This window comes from Thermobia domestica, chromosome 4, assembly GCF_964235325.1.
Source record: "Thermobia domestica chromosome 4, izTheDome1.hap1.1, whole genome shotgun sequence".
Lineage (NCBI taxonomy): Eukaryota > Metazoa > Arthropoda > Insecta > Zygentoma > Lepismatidae > Thermobia > Thermobia domestica.
The window spans coordinates 332,849,189-332,868,156 of record NC_137457.1 but is presented as its reverse complement, the minus strand read 5'-3'; the positions used below and the strand labels follow the sequence as shown (position 1 = coordinate 332,868,156).

The 18,968-nt window shown below is 35.2% G+C and overlaps 2 protein-coding genes across 2 annotated transcripts in view; one reads left to right on the top strand and one right to left on the bottom strand.

Annotated features, from left to right (window-relative positions):
* The window catches only part of LOC145684465 (uncharacterized), a 47,148-nt gene extending 46,325 nt beyond the window's left edge, over window positions 1–823 (top strand). The window contains exon 3 of the mRNA XM_081756889.1: window positions 234–823. Within this exon, the coding sequence (XP_081613015.1) occupies window positions 234–265 (32 nt within the window). The 3' untranslated portion in view covers window positions 266–823. The remainder of the gene's footprint in view (window positions 1–233) is intronic.
* On the bottom strand, window positions 810–11,848 carry LOC145684464 (uncharacterized). Its single transcript, XM_081756887.1, has 2 exons — window positions 11,389–11,848; window positions 810–4,864 (listed from the first exon to the last, which is right to left on the bottom strand). The coding sequence occupies exons 1-2, from the start codon at window positions 11,748–11,750 to the stop codon at window positions 3,697–3,699; spliced, it is 1,530 nt and encodes a 509-aa protein (XP_081613013.1). The 5' UTR covers window positions 11,751–11,848; the 3' UTR covers window positions 810–3,696.
* Between the last annotated feature and the right edge of the window lie 7,120 nt (window positions 11,849–18,968).

Below are 18,968 nucleotides of genomic sequence, written 5' to 3'. Positions count from 1 at the left end.
AGGTTTCTCTACTATACTTCTAAAAGTCTTTTCAGAATAAATGAAAGTCCAAACGACAGTAGCAAATTATGTTATTTCAAATGTCTAGAAAGAATTGTTTTAGAGAAGTTTGATCTCTTATTTATATTTGTATTTATTATTTATTTATTATTTTTAATTATTTCCTTTTTACGGATGCACTGAACTATTATATTATACTTGCCACTTGGTATAATTGTTTTTTTTATTTTCAGTTCTGTCTTTGCCCGAACAGATGATTCACTAGTGAAATACTAATTTGAATGCAAAGTGACTAACTAATTCACACTTGATAGTCGCGACTGGCGAACTTTTATTTAGATTGAATTTGACATATTACTGATATTTCAAATATCCTTCTCAGATAAATATATTAGCCAGCACATTTTTCAGAAATAATGCAGTTATGTAACGATGTTATATTACTACTGTAGTTGTTAGATATTTTTATAGCTATAAATTGAAGTTATGCTATTATATAGGCCTATATCAAATATAGATTGATTTTGTTTTAAGCGCTTTTTATGTATACATGTTTCAAACTTGAGCTCACGACAAAAAGAATTCAATACAAAGGAATGCGTTCATATTGTGCGCTCATTATACACATGACGTTCTGTATTTACTGATCCTCTAGAGTGTATACAAGTTATTAACATTCATTAATATCGACTGGCGCAAGAAACTTTATGTTTACTTTTTGTAGTACTGAGATTTAGTATGCAATAAAATAGGTTAGGTTATGAGTGAAGTATTTGAAATTAATATTATTATAACGGCTTACATAAATAATTGTGAAGTATCTGTCTATTGGAAATGAAGTGACTGTGTATTTGATATAAAGAAGCATGAACTTTTGGAAACTTATTGAAGAAAACTTTGACTAGAAGTGTACATTCTCAGACACCTGTTGTAAATGCATATTTGTTAAATAAACTCGACTAGCTTCCTTCTTTCCTTTCCGCATACCTTCGAGCACAGCCTGATACTTCCCGATTAAGTCATCATTCTTGAGTTGGACAAAACTAGGAGGAACAGAACAACAAGGGGTATTCGACACGCGATCAAGAGAGGTGCAGAATCATCGGAGAGAAGCGGATCCCACCATTGGAGGACCACCGACTCCACAAGTCAAAGAGTACCATTCTGACGGTTCATCGCCGCAGACATCTTTAAGTTTGTCACCAGAGTAGTAGAATGAAGGTGTAGGAGGACAACATCGCAAAGACGCATCATCGACGCCCCTTGCAGTTCAACAGGATTAAGATCCAGATGTTGACTGTCACCAGCTAATCCAGACTTCTCCAGATATTCATTCCAGATGACCAGGACGACACCAGCTTCGTTGGATATGTCAGGCTAGTGCTCATTCCTATTCTTTAATTACAACCTTTTTCTTTCTCTCACCCTTTTCCCCAACTAGTCATTTTCTAAATTAAAAACATTTGAATTTTATTTAAATTCAACCACAATTTTACAGTTAAGTACCGTGTTGTGCATCAGTTCCATCCCCATTTGATTACATTTATTTATTTAATATTCTGAGCTATAACTGATGACACAGCACCGGCACATAATGTATCAATATTTTAGATTTACTTTTTATATACGCATATGTTTCTACGGTTATACCAAAAGAATTCTATAAGGTTACGAATGCAAAGCATGCTTTAGTCTGTCCTATACCGTATACACATATCACTTGTTTTAATCCTTTTCGTTGACGCTAGTACGTGAATTCATGTTAAATTCAGTTGCTTAAATATATATTTTTTTTACTATGACGCATGCAAACAAACTATATAATCCAAGTGTTTTCAATACGACGATGTTCAATAGTAATATGCGATGTTTAGTTGCAGTGTCTTGCTTCTTCACGAATACGGCTTACTTGTTATTTTCGAGCACATTGTTTTCTTACCTTCACCGGCAGGTTAAACCAAAACAAGTCCTTAAGCCCTTCTTATTCTATTGTTAATTCACTTTAAAATAATTCTTCATCGCTACATTTTTCTTTTATTATTTTCTTTCTACCTGCCCACTTTCTGTCTATTCACAATGCTGCTGTTGGTGATGTGTTGTCAATGTTGCCAGTAAAGTTTAGACAGCTCAGGTGGAGTTCAGAAGGTTACTGAGCGGAGCGAAGGATGTGCATATAACTAATCCAAATAACGAATTAAGCCATATCAGTTTTATCACTTATAGACTACATGGTACGTAGTCAAAAGAAACTTTGCCGTTGTTATACTATGGTAAATTTTAATGTTTGTTAAGTTATGCAATAATTTTGTCGGGAGCTTCTTTATTTCAATCTTACTACTTTTCCTTTACCGAAAAAGGCAATAAAATATATTTTTAATCTATCACCAGGAGCCTGGTACAAAAGGGTCTTTCAGTCAAATAAAATTTCAACTGTACTTTTCCTATACATATACAAAAATATCATAATGTAAAGAGAAATAAAAGTAGTTTTCTTCGTGTTGACGACGTACATTCATACGACACGTCACAAATGGATAATATATTCATATAATACGAAAACTATGCGGGCACCAAAAGAAGTGTCCTTCCTAGGACCACTAAATTCTATAATAAGCCCAAGACTTACTTGAAGGATCTCAAAAGCATACTTAAATTCAATAATGAACTGTTCAACTTTTCGTGTAGCAAAACGTATTACGATATTAACGAATACTTGAGTGATAGTTTGTAAATTAATGTTAAAGAATTATATTCAAATATCATATTACTTCACAAATCCTATATTCGTTTCTCACTGATAATGCACGAAATGCATGAATAAGAGAACGAATGGCTTCTTAAGTACCTAGGACTTAATACATCTTCCGAAGGTGCGGTGTTTCCAGCTATACCATAGTTGAAACATAAATGAAATCGATCTAATGAAAGAAACTGACACTAGGTCTTTGCCAACACAAGTGGTATGTATGATGTTTAACCGTGAAAATGGAAATTCTCAAATCTTTTTTGCGCTATCCTTTCCTAAATAGCGAACAAGCTCAACGTTTTTGTTGGGTGCGTAGTCATGTATTAGCAAATGACACTTTGTAACAAATCCTTATCCCATCGGTATGTAGTGTTCTTTTCTTAAAGATTTTACCACGTACCTAGCCAAGTTATATTTACTACTAAACCGTTTCTCACACGTTCGCCAGCATGTTTTTAAGATCTTTAAAATCAATTTCACATTTGTTATAAAATGCTTTTACTATATTCTGTAATCACTACTTTTATGTGTTACCACGTCTCTTAAAAATTTCACCAAACCCCTTTTCGCCATTGTCACAAATAATAAGATTGGTCAGTCCTAAGTTTGACTTATATCCAATTTTATATAGTTCAGTGGTGCAGAGAAGATTTTGGTGACATCACTTCTGCAATATAATCTTTAAATAAAATTATTACTACTCTTTTAAAAGATATGAGATTCCTTAACTATACTTGTTAACATATACACTGCATGTTAGTTATGAACATGAAACTAATCCATTGAACATTCCTCACATGTGTAAAATACATCATTTATACATGGTGTCCCATTTGACCTAAGGATAAACTTATCCTACACTTCTCTCAAATATGAGAATTTTCATTAAAGTATGTCGTCAAACTTGATCGTCTATTCTACCCTTTCCCACAGTCTTTGCGAACCTGAGGTTAGACGCCTGCGTGAGTTAACATATGAAGTGCCAACTTTGGTCTTCGAATAAATCCCTTTCCACACTCCAGACACTTAAAAGGTCTCTCACCTGAATGAATAAACATATGACGTGCCAATATATACTTTTGGCTAAATCCTTTCCCGCAAACCTTACAAATATTGTGTTTCTCATCTGTATGTGATAGCATATGTCGTGCCAAACTTGATTTCAAAGTAAATCTATTTCCACACATTTGACAAATATGCGGTTTCTCACCGGTATGTAATAACATGTGCGTTTCCAAACTTCGTAATTGAATAAAACTCTTTCCACATTCGTTACACGTATAAGGTTTTTGACCTGTATGTGTTAACCTGTGATTTGCCAAACGTAACCTTTGACTAAATCCTTTCCCACACTCCTCACACACATGTTTTTGACCTGTATGTGTCAAGGTATGACGTGCCAAACTTGATTTCAGTGTAAACTTATGTCCACACGTTGTACAAATATGAGGTTTTTCACCTGTATGTACTAACATGTGTGATTCTAAATTTGATAATAGCGCAAAACTTTTCCCACATTCGTTACATATATGTTGCTTCTCACCTGTATGTGTCAGCATATGTCGTGTTAAATGTGATCTTTGAGTAAATCCTTTCCCACACTCCTCACATATATGATTTTTATCACCTAAATGTGTCAACATATGTCGTTCCAAATTTGATTTCTGAGTAAATGATTTCTCACATAGTTGACAAGAATGAGGTTTCTCCCCTGTATGTACAAACATATGTGTTCTCAAATGCACTCTTCGACTAAAGCACTTCCCGCATTCCTTACAAGTATGAGATTGCTCCAGGGCATGTGTTAGAACATGAGTTCCCGAACTTAATTTTTCACTAAATCCGTTTCTACACTCTTCACACACACGATATTCTTCATCTGTATATGAAAGTCTGTCTTCTGTGAAAAGGAATCTTGGAACAAATCGTTTTCCACACTCATCACAAATATGATGTTTTTCCCCAGTCTGAGCTAAAATGCAACTAACCATTTGTAATGTTTGAGAGAATCCTTCGTCGCACACCTGATACGTATTAGACTTCTCACTTGGTTGGAAAATAGTTTGCTTCCCTGAAGCAAATGCATTCCATTTTGTGGAAATAGTATATTCACTGAATCTGAAAGAGTATTCTATAAACAATAAAGAAAAATTGAAACAAACCACACATAACATATGAAGAATGGGAAGCTCATGTTCAACATACCTATAAGGGAACAGCAAGATCACTTTTCCCCCAACAGAGCGACACAAAGTTTTCACATTAAATAAATAGAAACAGATAAAAGAAAATAACCAACAATTTCTATGTAATTTTTATTTGTTATTTCATTTAGATATTACCTGTATAAATAACGCGTATTACCTATATGCATATTACCTATATGTATTCTTATACATGAATGTATCATCATCGCCATAAGGCCATTTACATCGCCATGACTGGTATGGGATCGCGAATTAAACAAAGGAAGACTACGTTGCATAAGAATCTCTGATTAATTTTGAAGAGTTTTTATTTTGACTAGGAAATTGAAGTCGCTACAGTGAGCACTGCCGCATGTTTGAAAAATCATTGCACTGAAACCATTCATATTTTTACTTTCTCGATTTATTTTGTTGTATGTTAACTGAAACACCAAAATATGTATCGCTGACAACGTAGATCATTTAACTTTGACAATCGCCGCTGTAGCCTATTTGTTTGAATATTCATCTACAAACATTATGTAGAGAGAATACAAGGAAACAGATACAATATATATAATATCTGTGTGATTCAACAAGGAACTCCAAGATTATAACACTCAAGTTAGAACACATGTAACAGAGAGAAGGGAAGATCTAGAAATCTGAACTTGTACAAATGACCTATAGGTGAAAATATAGCTTAGAATTGCAAAATTAATCGTGTAATTTACCTAACTTTTCTTATATTGTAGTATACTTATTTAACCAGTCAAATGTCTCTACCTAAGGTTACCAGATAAAATGGAGATAAAAATATTTTCATTTTGAAACTTAAATCAGAAAAAAAAATCGAACTTGTAGACTCGAACTTGTAACCTTTGAATTAGGAAGCCAGAGTTCTAACAAAAAGCTAATAAATGCTTTGAGAATACAGTGTTCATTGGTGCTTGTTAGAGTTGTGGAATTAACCACGAACTGTCCGTGGAACACTGCTATAAATCTTAAGTACGAAGTATTACATTGGCCTCACTGTCTTTATTCGAATATGGAAACTAATAATGCTGTACAAGAATATGCTTTGCTGTTTCTAATTAAAGCAAACTCTGCAATAATTGTATATTATTATAATTATTAACACAATAGGTAAGCAACATGATGACCATTAACCCAACAGGAATTTTTCCAACGAAGGGCCAAAAGACAGATAAGAAATTTTTCGATTCATTGTCTCATATGTTAAACACCACATGTATCACTGATAGTGTATATCATCCTACGTTTCACAATCGCCTCTGCAGCCTATTTGTCAGAATATTCACCTCCAGAAACGAGGTAAAGAGAAAAATTAAATGAAATCTTTAATTTTATGTCCTACGGTCATGCTGGTTAGGCCCAAAAAGTCGGTGATGATAAATGGATGAAATGGTGGATTCTAGAAAGTGGGTGGAAACAGGAGAACTCCGAGAGAACCGACGCATACGGTGTTTATCCACCACAAAGTTTGTTTCGTGAGCTGGTATGGAACCAGAGATCACGCGCACCAGAAGTAAATGTTTTACTACTGAGCCACCATGGCCTCAATCTAGAGAGAAAAGAAACAAAGATTCGACATCTGTAAGATCTATGTAATTCACTAACAAACTATATTAATAACCATACCCCAGTTAAAACACATGTAAGAGAGCGAAAGTGGTATCTAGAAATCTGGGGAAAAAACTCCAAAACATTTAGAAACGTCATAAAGACGTGAAAATGTACTTTACACTGCAAAAGTAATCAGGTAATTTATCTTTCTTATTTCCAGAAAATCAGAAAAAAATCTACTTGACCTCGACTGGAATTCACAGGCTTTGAATTCGAAAGCTAGAGCTCTAGCAAATGAGTTAATAACTGCTTGCAAGTGGACTTATTCTAACTCCTGCGATTGATGAATTAAATGTATTAACGAAGTTGGCGGAGATATTTGCGATGATAATAATAATTAAACAGAATTTAGAAATTCTCTTTGATAATAGGGTTGTCTTGCCGAGTAATGGACAAACGTACTAACAATACAATATTGTATAGCCCAATATATGATTTTGATATAAATATTTACAATAAATGTAAGAGTGCCTTGTCAGTGCGCGCTGCTCGAACTCGCAACACACCGCCGTAGTCCCATGGGGTTACATGGTACAGTAGTCTTTCGTCCATCATCAACGAAGTACGTTTCGGATTTGATTATCCGTGTCCTAAGCGGAACTTTGCGTTCTGAAGAAGAAAAGTGGTTTTGAAATTATGCAAATGCAGAATACCTCACGAGGAAAGGTGATCTAGAGTTCAGCATCCCTTTCAACTGAGAGTCTATATAATGGATCTACAACTTAAAACGGAAACCGAATCACACGAGTCCCACCGGGAATCGAAACCCGTATCACTTCTAGCAGGCGATGTGGGGTACAGGGGCATTTAGAAAAAATTGAATATGAAAGACATTGATGTTCACACACACACATTCACACAGAGAAAGGTAGAGAGACACTTTCTGACGTTATTGTGCTGAATTGTGATACACACGATGTAGTTAGTATCAAACTTTAGCCCTTCTGCACGGAGATTAAAGAAGGGGGTTACAAGTAGAAATGTCCAAAATGAAATCTATATCCATGTCTAATCAATAGTTTTCGGGATCACTGAGGTAAATGGTGATACTTCTGTTGGCTGTTAAAACAAATTCAACCTGGATCGGCATAAAGGTCAAAAGGGTGAAAACAAAAACTCTAAAACGACCGATATTATTGTCAATCCCATAATTATCTTGGTCGCCGAGATGAATAATGACACTCATGATACTACTAAAATCTAAGGCAATAGCGGCAGTTTATTGCAATTGAGCGTACCTGCATTCTTACTGCTTCACTTGGACTCAAATACGTGTTCTACTGGAAAAAACAAAGCAAAAATAAACTTTGAAATAGAAACCTATTCTTCCCAAGCAACACTGGTCCTTCTCATAGTAAAATAATAATTTAAGAAAAATGAGTATCTTATATTTAATTAAAATTCTAATATCTATTTTTGAATAGTGTACATGAATTGATAATTAATACTTTAAATAATAGAAAATGGTGAATCCAAAATATATTCTGAACTATTTAGAAGAATTGCAGAAGGAATATTTTATAGAACTAGTCAAACTTAGTGTGGTCGGAGGAAAATAAAATTGAGCTCAAACAATTTTTTTTTCAAAATGATTTCACTAATTTAAAATCCAGTCCACTCACCTGAAACAAATCACACGATCTGAAATAACACCATCTGCAATTAGAAGCAGTAAAATGCAGTCTGTAGATGCCCAAGTTTGAAACAAGTTTCAAATAAAACGATTGGGAAAAGTTGCATTGCTCAAACGTAGAGACTTTCCTAACTTCTTGATTCCAGAAAATAATGACTAATCATTTTTTTTATCTATTAATGATAGCACAGGAACAAATCATACCCTCCGCAACTCGAAGAAGAATAGGCGCCGACAGCAAGTTCAAAATCGAAATATGTCTGAAATACAAAAGAGAATTCGCTTCCTCGTTTGTATCTAGATATTTTCTCAGATCCTTCTAGGTTCTAGGATATAGTACCTAACAACTGGTTTTGCTCAATTAGTAGGACAGAATGATGGTGAATGACATCCTCCTGTAATAGGCCCCAAAGGGCGCAAATAAGATTGAAATTTGAAACGTGTTTGAAAAATTTAAAATACAACGAATGACTTTTTCTCGTGGCTCGTAGCTAGGAACATTCTTACAAGTTTCTATATGAGAGAAACTAAAATTCATAATTAAATAGAATTATCTAACGAAAATAAAAATGTTTTATATTGTACCTTCTCCAGTTAGAAGCAGAATAGCTGTCGTTGAAAGGCTCAAGTTCGAAACAACTTTCCAAAAATTTCTCATTTTTCTACTTGAAACATCTTTTGAACTTGGACTATTTGTAACCACTTTTCAGGTTCCAATCGCGAAAAGCATAATTTCAAAACACGTCACTCTTATTAGACAAATCGAGTAACTTCAGATAATATTTTTTGAATCTACAAATATTTATGTATGACCCTAGGTAAGAGCCATGAAACATTTTCTGCCGTTTCCTGTTTACGACGTTTTCAAAATTGCGCAGGTTACTGGAGCCATTATTTCTTTAAAGCAAGAGGGTGTTTTTCTGATTCTTTGTCTTTCTGATTATTTACGTGAACAAAATTATAAGGTATCATTTCCAGAAAAATTCAAAATTCCTGAAAAGAGTACAACCACAAATATATATTCTGCACTTACATATCTTGTATATTTTGTTCAGAAACTGATCGTGGAAGAATATTTTTCGCCGCACGTATTTATTTAAACTTATAATTATTGTACATCACACATTATTCTACTCCATACACTTGAATTATAACATGTACTAGCTGAGATACACGATGCTGCATGGAAAGAATAACGTTAATGGAGCTGAGTAGAATAAATGAAGAAGAGCAACGTTCACGGCGATGTGCCTCTCAATTCCGGTACAACTTAAATATCCCCGTAAAAAATGTGTAAAACACATCTGTAAACTACGCTTTAAGCAAGCTAACATGCACGTTCTCAAGTATTTTGGACATTTTGCTATTAACTTCCTTTCGTCTCACATTCTATGCCGATGGGGGTTGAAATTGGACTTAGATAGCATCAAATATGTCACTATTTACCTTCACGACAGTAAAAACTATGGACTCGATACTAACAATGGTCACTTTGGATTATTTTCACATTCTCCCTCTTCTCTATTATCTGGGGTGTCTTATCTCCAGAGTATCTTTTCCATATAGTCTGTCATTCGTGTGCGTCAACTTATTTTTAGAAACTAGTTCAGAAACCAACATTCATATTCTCAATATGAGAAACTCGTTACATTACGGTATTATCTACTTTTATAGAAATTTGGTATAGTTTTAGATTTATATTAAGTTAACCTAATCTAACGTAATGTAACATAATCTAATCTACACTAACCTAGCCTAATCTGAACAAACAATCTCAAAAATTTCTGATCCCCCAAATCCAAAGCTATGCCATAAATTATGAGCTACCTCTTCTTTTTGAAGCTATCTTCTTCCCTTAGCCAAAGTAACCTATTACGTACGATTCCTTTTAAATTACGAAGTTTTCGATAAAATTACTTTCAAACATTCATATAATCTTCTTTGTAAGTCTAAGGTGTAGATTTTTATATAAAGCTTACAAGACGATACGGCTGGCCACGTTCGAGAAAATCGCGATTGAAATCACTAACAACCATAATTTTGTTGAAATCACTAACGACCATAATCGTTATTGAAATCACCAACCCCGTATAACAGATTTCGCGTTTGTTTTTCTGAAATATTTTTATGTAAGGCTTTAAATATGAACATTGACGTAGAGCACACATAACAAATATGTACAACAGTGGATAAAGGAAACACTATTTTATTGTGTTAGATAAGAGTTGTAAAAGCCTAATCAATCTCTTGTGATTTTGGATACAGCTAATTTGTATGTGGAATTTCTCTTTCAAACTGTAGAGTATTATGTTCCTCTCATTTAATAGTATTTCCTTCTAATAATGTATGGCATTTAATACCTCCCACAACTCGTTTCGTGTCTCCAGAACCGAGTACCTTGTTGTTGTTTTTTTTTTTTTTTTTCCTAAATTGTGATAATAGAAAACCATCCCTGTGAGGCTTCTGCCCTCCTTCACTCGCTCAGCTATATTTTCTGAAGGGCTTTTATGCCGTATTGCCGGACTACTTTGAAAACTGAAGAAAAAAGCGCCAAAGTGTATTGCATTCGCTTATATTTTGTTGAATTACATTAAGTTACATTAGATTGCGTTACATTAGGCGTGCAGTATTAGTTTAATACGGATCCATAGTATTAGTAGAAACAGGAGTAAGAGTAGTAATAGTAGAAGTAGGAAGGGTTAGAAGCCCGGCAGGGGTTTGTTGGGTTCTGTTCTCAACATGAAATGAGAAATTAAAGACTTGCCAATTTTTTCTGTACTTTTTACAATTTCTCGATCCGTATAATAAAAACAAGTGTACCTCTCCGCGAAATAGTCCATCCGCCTCCACAGACAGTGTCGCTAACAACATCAAAAACCATCAACAAATACAACCACTTTTTTAACTTTTACTATTCCCCTTACCGCCCTTGTACTAATTCTTTTACACAAACTTAAATAAATTCTCCAATTGGCCCGGTAAATATCCTAAAATTGGTCCGGTGATACGGCACTTAACCCTTTCTGAAGTATCATTGGAGATCTTATATGTGCAAGATGAACTAAATATGGACCTAATAACTTACGGGTTTTCCTTAAGTATTGTATTTTGCATTTAAAATTTCCGAAGTTATGTTACCAATCTGAATCACTTAGAATATTCAAAACTAAACATACCTTTCTGGCTCAACTGAATTTAAGTTGTTTGCATGTGTAGTTAATTCTTTGTAGTTATCAGAATACGACGCGCAAGTATCCTGCACCACTACGTTTTTTAATGCTTCATCATGTTCATAATATCCTTCAACTGCAGATTCTGACTTTACCATAGTAACATTTATTTTTACATCGGAAGAAGTCACTGCTTCATCCCTCGCCACTGTTTTCTTTCCTTCTTCTATAGGTAATATAAATTCTTTATTGTCCGTATTCAATGGGTATTTCCACTCTTTCCCTTCCAGCGGATCTTCCACAGGAAGGTCATAAATGATTTCTTGTTTGCACATAATTTCCAAGTTAACAGATGCTTCATCTGCCATTATAGGCTCGCAATAGATACGACTGTTATTTCCATTTTATTTCATTCTACCACTGTTCGTGAAATAACTTACAAGAACGTTCACAGAAGAAATTTCATACTTACAATCAATAAAATACAGGCAGCGTTGCCAGACTACAGAAACAAATTTTCGTGGCTGGTACCTAGGGTCATTCTCACGTCCTTTTACATTTGTATTCGGGAGCAGCTGACTTGGCATGTGGAACTTGAATCTACACTCGCAAGCCATGTATTCTTGTTTCTCACTGAAACCTCTCTCAGCAGGCGATCATAGCGCGCTGATTTCAAACATGGTTATTATTTTAATTTATTTCCACAACTGGACGTGAAATATTAGGTTATTTTTTTAAGCAGGGTAATAATTGTAAGCGTCAACTGGTAAGAAAAAGGATAATAACATCGTCTGTAGAATGTGTAATTAATTTTATGAAACCGAGAAGAAAGCTGCCGATCTGCAGCATAGCGATCGCTACGTTGCCGCATTTCAGAAGAAAACAATTGCTGCCTGTGTTGTAAGTGTACGGACAGTGTAGAGCAGTGGTATCCAAACAGGCGACCGTGAAGAACTAGCAACGGGACACAAGAACTAACAAGAATAAATTGAAATTTGCAATTACGAATGTGGAACAAAAGTGTTTTAAATGCCATACAAGCACAAAATAATTATTGAAAAAGGAATGGTATCACTAAGAACAAATCTAATAATAATAATAATAATAATAATAATAATAATAATAATAATAATAATAATAATAATAATAATAATAATAATAATAATAATAATAATAATAATTTAATACAGCATCTGAAACCATAGAAACGGTTAGAGTAAAAGCTTTATCACCAATCAGGTTTAAGAAGGGAGACATGAAGTATGCAGGGTTGACGAAAAAGCTCGAAATATCCTGCTCTTACGAAAAGTGCGCCAGTTAAAGTTACCAACCACTCGTGTACAGTATTTTGAGCAAACGGAAAGTTTGGCAGCGGGTTCTCGCCAATCTTCATCCTTCGTCTTGCTCACGCTTAAAGATAAAGTAAGAATCCAACAAAGTAATAACATACAAGGGTCGTTCAAGGTTGACCGGGATTTTCGTACGTAAATAATCAATGAATAGACGGATCATGATGAAACTTGCAGGTAACGTAATGTATTCCTTCTCGAGTAACTAGCAGCCGACATGACGTATTTTGCGCATGCGCAGCAGTTGTAGCGAACATGGCGGCTGTGGCTGTAGAGCAGCAGTGAGTAATCAAATTTCTTGTGAAGGAGAAAGTTAAACCAGCTGAGATTTTCAGAAGATTCCAACCACAGTATGTTGAACAAAAGATGTCACGGACAAAACTGTACAAATGGTGTGAACAGTTTCGGGAAGAACGGGAGCTGGTGACAAATGAAGCGCATGGACACATTCACTCGACTGCAGTCACACCAGTGAATATCGCACGTGTTGAGCAAATAATTCTTGAGAACCGGCGAGTAACAGTGCGAGATATTGCTGCCGAGGTGAATATCAATGTCGGGAGTGCTGAGATAATCATTCACGACCACTTACGCTTCCACAAAATCTATGAAAGATGGGTTCCCCCAGCTTACATTTGAACAGAAGTGGACACGCATGACGGTCTGGGAACAGCTTCTGAATCGGTTTCGAACGGAAGGCGATGAATTCTTAGTTCGAGGTTCATAGCGGAAACCTCATACATGTCAGGAATATAAAAAGGCATTTACTTGAAAATCAGATTTGAACTCGCACATTTTAACGCACAAACAAAAAATCTTACACCTGTAACATATGTGCAAATGAATTCAAATGAAAATCAAGTTTGCGAGTGTATCTCTTAACAAACCAATGTCAGAAATGTCATTCGTGTCAAAAGTGTGGAGAGAGATTTGATAAAGACCTAATTTAATACGCCATATTTTGAAACACAGGTTAGATAACAGGTTATTTCATACAAGTCAGAAGTGTGAGAAGGTATTTAGTGAAAAAAAAAACGTATTTGTAAAAACACATGTTAACACACACACAAGTGAGAAATCAAACATGTCAGGAATGGGGAAGGGGATTTAGTCGGATTTGATAAAACACATGTTAGTACACACGAACGAGAATATTATACATGTCAAAATTGTGGGAAGGGTTTTATGCGAGGATGTGATTTGGTAAAGGAAACGAATGAGAAAATTATACATGTTAAGAGTGTAGTGATTGATTTGGTAAAATAAAAATTACAATTGGCATTACACATGTTAACACACAGAGATCATAATCCTCATACAAGTAGAAACTTGTATTTGGTAAAACAAAATTATATCTTGAAATATGAACCTACGGCAAGGCACACGTAATTACAATTTCAGATTTGTTCAGTAATACAGTAGATCACGCAGATTAAAAAAGACGTACTGCTGCATTGTGGGAAGAGATTCGTTCGTCAATCCACATAAGGCTGAGAAACCGCAGTATTATAGACTGGGAAGAAATTTCGTCGTAATTCATGTTTAACAACCTGAATGTTAGTGTACTGAAATGATGATCCTCTAATTACCAACAGTGCAACAAGTGATTCAGTAGAAGCAGATTTGGTGATACATGATGGGAAATATTTATAATCTATAACTCTAATAGTGCGGGAAAATGTACATAGAGAAAGTACTTTTGAAATCTTCACGAAAGAATTTTCTTGAAAACGAAATTTCAGAAAGTATATATCGTCGAATGAGAAGAGAGGGACGTAATTCTAGTTTCGTAGGTTTACAGGCAAGAGAACAAAAATATTTTCTGAAAAGATGTCTTTTAATAGGATGGTAATTGACATACATTACAACAGATGATCAACAAAGAGAACAGATGGCGTGACATTTCATTTACACCAAGTGGGGCTTTCATATATATATATATATATATATATATATATATGTGTGTGTGTGTGTGTGTGTACTGGAATACCTCAGGAAATAGTAGTTTGAGTGACTGAGTAAAAATGTCCAAATCAATATGTATCCTATATTGAACGATTTGAGAACTAAAGGTGTTAACCGTTTCAGACATGTTACTGTTAACTGTTCATCCTGTAGTTATTCTACACAGATTACATATTACACATTTGAAAGATGACGGAATGATTTTTCCAATATGCAGCGTGTTTCAAAGGAGTTTTCGTAAGAGAAGTTATTAAAGGAAATTTAGGAAGGTTAAGATTATTTAAGAAAATTTCGCTGCATCTGGTTCTCCTTTTTTTCTTTCTTAATAATTTCCCTTCCAGAGGCACTACTGTTATGTGCTATGTACCGTTGGCAAGACAGTTTCACCGCGTTTCAAATATACTATTTCTCACCTCTGTAGAATAGGTATAGAATGAACAATAAACATAAAATCTAAAATGGTTCTCAACCTGTAGCTCTCAAACCATTTATAATTTTTTTGGCTTAGAATCACCAATTGTGATATTTCCCGAGTATTTCCACTTCAGAGACTCTCTGTATTTTTAAATGTGTTAAGCCAGATAATAAACACTTTTTTAACACTTAACCCTTATACGATCCATGGTGCGTTTTCGTATCAAAATGCAGTGTGATCTTTAACCGCTTATTTAGGTCCTATAACAGGCATTTAAGCCGGTTTTTAATTGGTCAAATGAGACATGGACCAAATAACACCCCAGATGTGTTCTGGAAAAAGATAATCAACTGGGTGGCACCAAATGGGGAGCATGACATCACATTTGGTCTTGAGGCAATTTTCAAAAATTCTTCCTGCCCTTAGCTTGCAAGATATCATGCTGAAAGTTTGCATACACATTGTGTACACCTCTAACTATTTGTCAAGTTTTTGAGATTTCTACGTCAACCCAGGGTCAGGCCTGAGGGGCTCAAAATTTTCGAAAAAAAGGATTTTATCGGAAAATTTCCGGATTTTTCGCTAATTACCTATTTCTATGATATGGACCTACGAGTGATACTCTTTGAAAGGTTGCTTTATTCTGAAGAGAATGAGGTATAAACCCTTATCCTACAATACATAGCAGTAAAGCAGGACCCGTTTGACTGAAAGTCTAAAATTAAACTCAAAAAGTGAGGATCTTACAAGGGTTAATGAAGCCAGTATTATGACAATATTTCGAACAGTCCATTCGGCTTTCCTGAGTTAAGTTAACGATGAATTGTTTGAAAGTCGTTGCTACGAGTTGGCTATATTTGATTGGTAGAATCATCAGTCCAATCCAGTATGATTTAGAGAGTAATGTTCATAGGAGTAGAGATGGAATCCGTAGTAGTTTCTGTTCCATTGGTTGTTGCTATTGTAGTTGTTAATGAAGGCGTTGTACCTTTACTCGAAATTTGGAATTGAATCAGGATTACCAAGTATGTGGTCACTGCACCGGCAATCTGAAACAAAATAGAGTGATAATTATTAATCAATTTTTTATCTGTAAAGTAGACATAGAAATAATATGAATAAAAAGGACTTAGGTTCATAATACTGAGTTGGTAATTGCTGACTTTTTCAGCTACTGATGTAGTAATAACCTGTTCTACGAGGGTCTTCCGAAATTAAATAACGTCCTAATTTTTGTGTTCACTTTGTATGTCCATGCCAGATGTCGTTGGTGTAGTTCTAATGTTTGAACCGTCCTCTTCTATTTGCAGCTGGTCCCGTTGTTCTGCGGCAGTTGGCGCGATCATAAGAGTGTTCCAAAATGGAGCCTGATATGGACGTGCTTATAAAACAACGATGTGTGATTGAATTCCTCACTGCTGAAGGAAATGCGACGATTGAAATCATCGACGCTTGGTAAAGGTTTATAGAGACGATACAATAGAAAGGTTTATTTCGAACCTATACTTAAGCTTTCTTTTATTTTTACCAGTTTATTACCTATTGTGCAAATGCTATTATCCCACAGCATTTTTAAGGCTTTTACAATTGTTTCTTTCTTCTATTCTTTAATTTCCGTCTCATTTTCTTCTTCTTCTATTACTTTTATCATATAATTATTCTTAATACTGGTAAATATTGCTTTAACATCCATGCTAAACATAATCGTTTTCTCTTGCGTGCTCTTCCGTGAAAGAATAAAAATTCAAGGGAATTTAAGGAATTAATTGATATTTGGGAATAAGAAGGAAAGAAAGAGAAATATGATAATAATAGTGATTATATATATATATATATATATATATATATATATATATATATATATATATATATTAATACACACAGTTATATATATATATATATATATATATATATATATATATATATATATATATATATATATATATATATATATATATAATAAACTCCATGGTTCTGGATAATCACAATAACATTTTAAAACACATTTTTCTGACGAGAACAAAATGAATTATTTAATTACTATACGATTTTTGTTACAGTTTCAAGAACCTACCGTCCTCTTCATCAGGCATTGAGAAAAGACAGATGGCAGCAAATCTTATATCTTCCTCAGCCGTTAGTTAGCATATTCATTTATATAATTTTAATTGTTGTTTTTATATATATAAAATTTAAATTTGTAATATGTAACAATATCATACAATTACATAGTTAATACATTTTAATTGAAGAAAAGTGGCGGCATTCGTCCTATCGCAATAGGCAATGTGTGGAGGAGATTATCAGCCAAAATCATTTGCCATAGAATTAGAGAACCTCTAACACATTTTCTATCCTCACACCAACTGGGAGTTTGCGTCTCACATGGAGCAGAAGCAGCAGTCCACGCTGCTCGTATGTATTAATCTTTTCCACACCAGCAGGAGAAAGTGTTTCTGAAAATAGACTTCAGAAACGCATTTAACGAGTTGAATCGTGACTCTATGCTCATACAGGTAAAAAACAGTTTTCCATCAATTTATCGATACGTACATCAGTGCTACTCGCAACCCAGCAACTTATACTTAGGAGATGAAATAATCCTTTCTCAGCGTGGCGTACAAGAAGGCGACCCTCTTGGCCCTGGTTTGTTCGCACTAACTTTACAATCCATCGTTAATAGTATCAATACAGAACTGAACATATGGTATTTGGATGACGGGACTATAGCTGTAGACAAGGATACAGTACTAGAGACATTAGAAATGATCCGTAGACGAGCTAAGGAGATCGGATTGCAAATGAATTTCTCCAAATGTGAGGTCAGCTTTCTCGGAGTTTCCAATGAGCAGTCTAATAACCTCTTCAAGCTGTTTGAAGAAGCCGCGCCTGGGATTCAAAGAATTTCGACAGATGACGCCAGCTTATTAGGAGCAGCATTATCTAATGAGGCAAGACGAACAATATTAAAAGACAAAATTTCTAAATTAGAATTCTTCTTTACACGTCTTTCTTTGATTTCAGCTCACTCTGCCTTTTACCTACTACGTGCCTCATTGTCCACGCCAAGGCTGCTATACTTTCTTCGCTGTGCTCCTTCTTGGCGGGATGCTGATCTACTGGAATGCTATGACAACACCTTGAAAACCGGTCTAGAATCTATCCTGAATTGTTCACTCAACAATAACTCTTGGTTGCAGGCGTCCCTTCCTGTTAACCACGGAGGTCTCGGCATTCGTCGCGCCATGGATCTGGCTATTTCATCCTTCCTGTCTTCATTCTATGGCGCTAAGCCATTGATCGAGACCATTCTCCAACAAGATCTTAGCCTAGTTTCGGATTCGGATGTCAACGATAGCATTGCTAAATGGTCATCTATAGTGGGATCAGATCCACCTGACCTTGATAAGAGAGGACTACAATCCTCTTGGGACGATCCTCTTATAAGTCATCACTTTTCAGCTCTACTTCAGTCATCCGATAACCCAGAAGATAAGGCCAGACTTCTAGCTACATCATCTCCAGAAGCAGGCGCTTGGCTTCATGCTATCCCGTCACCTTCTTTGGGATTACATCTTCCCAATGACAGTTTTCGAATTGCCAGTGCACTGCGTTTGGGAGCAGATGTTTGCGAGCAACACAGATGTCCTGCCTGTAGAAGTGTCGTAGACAAGAAGGGCCTTCATGGACTCTCCTGTGCCAATAGTGCGGGCAGACATTCACGCCACTCCAGCGTCAACGACATTATCATGAGGGCACTAATTTCAGCAGGCGTTCCTTCTATATGTGAACCGTTGGGATGCAGTCGTGCAGACGGCAAGAGGCCAGATGGTATGACTCTAATACCGTGGAAGAAA

What these genes read in the sequence shown, in the direction of transcription:
- LOC145684464 (XM_081756887.1), bottom strand. Translation starts at nt 11,750, where the DNA reads ATGGCAGATGAAGCATCTGTTAACTTGGAAATTATGTGCAAACAAGAA. An exon ending in AATTCAGTTGAGCCAGAAAG is followed by an intron (nt 4,865 to 11,388) that starts GTATGTTTAGTT and finishes ATACTCTTTCAG; the next exon opens with ATTCAGTGAATATACTATTT.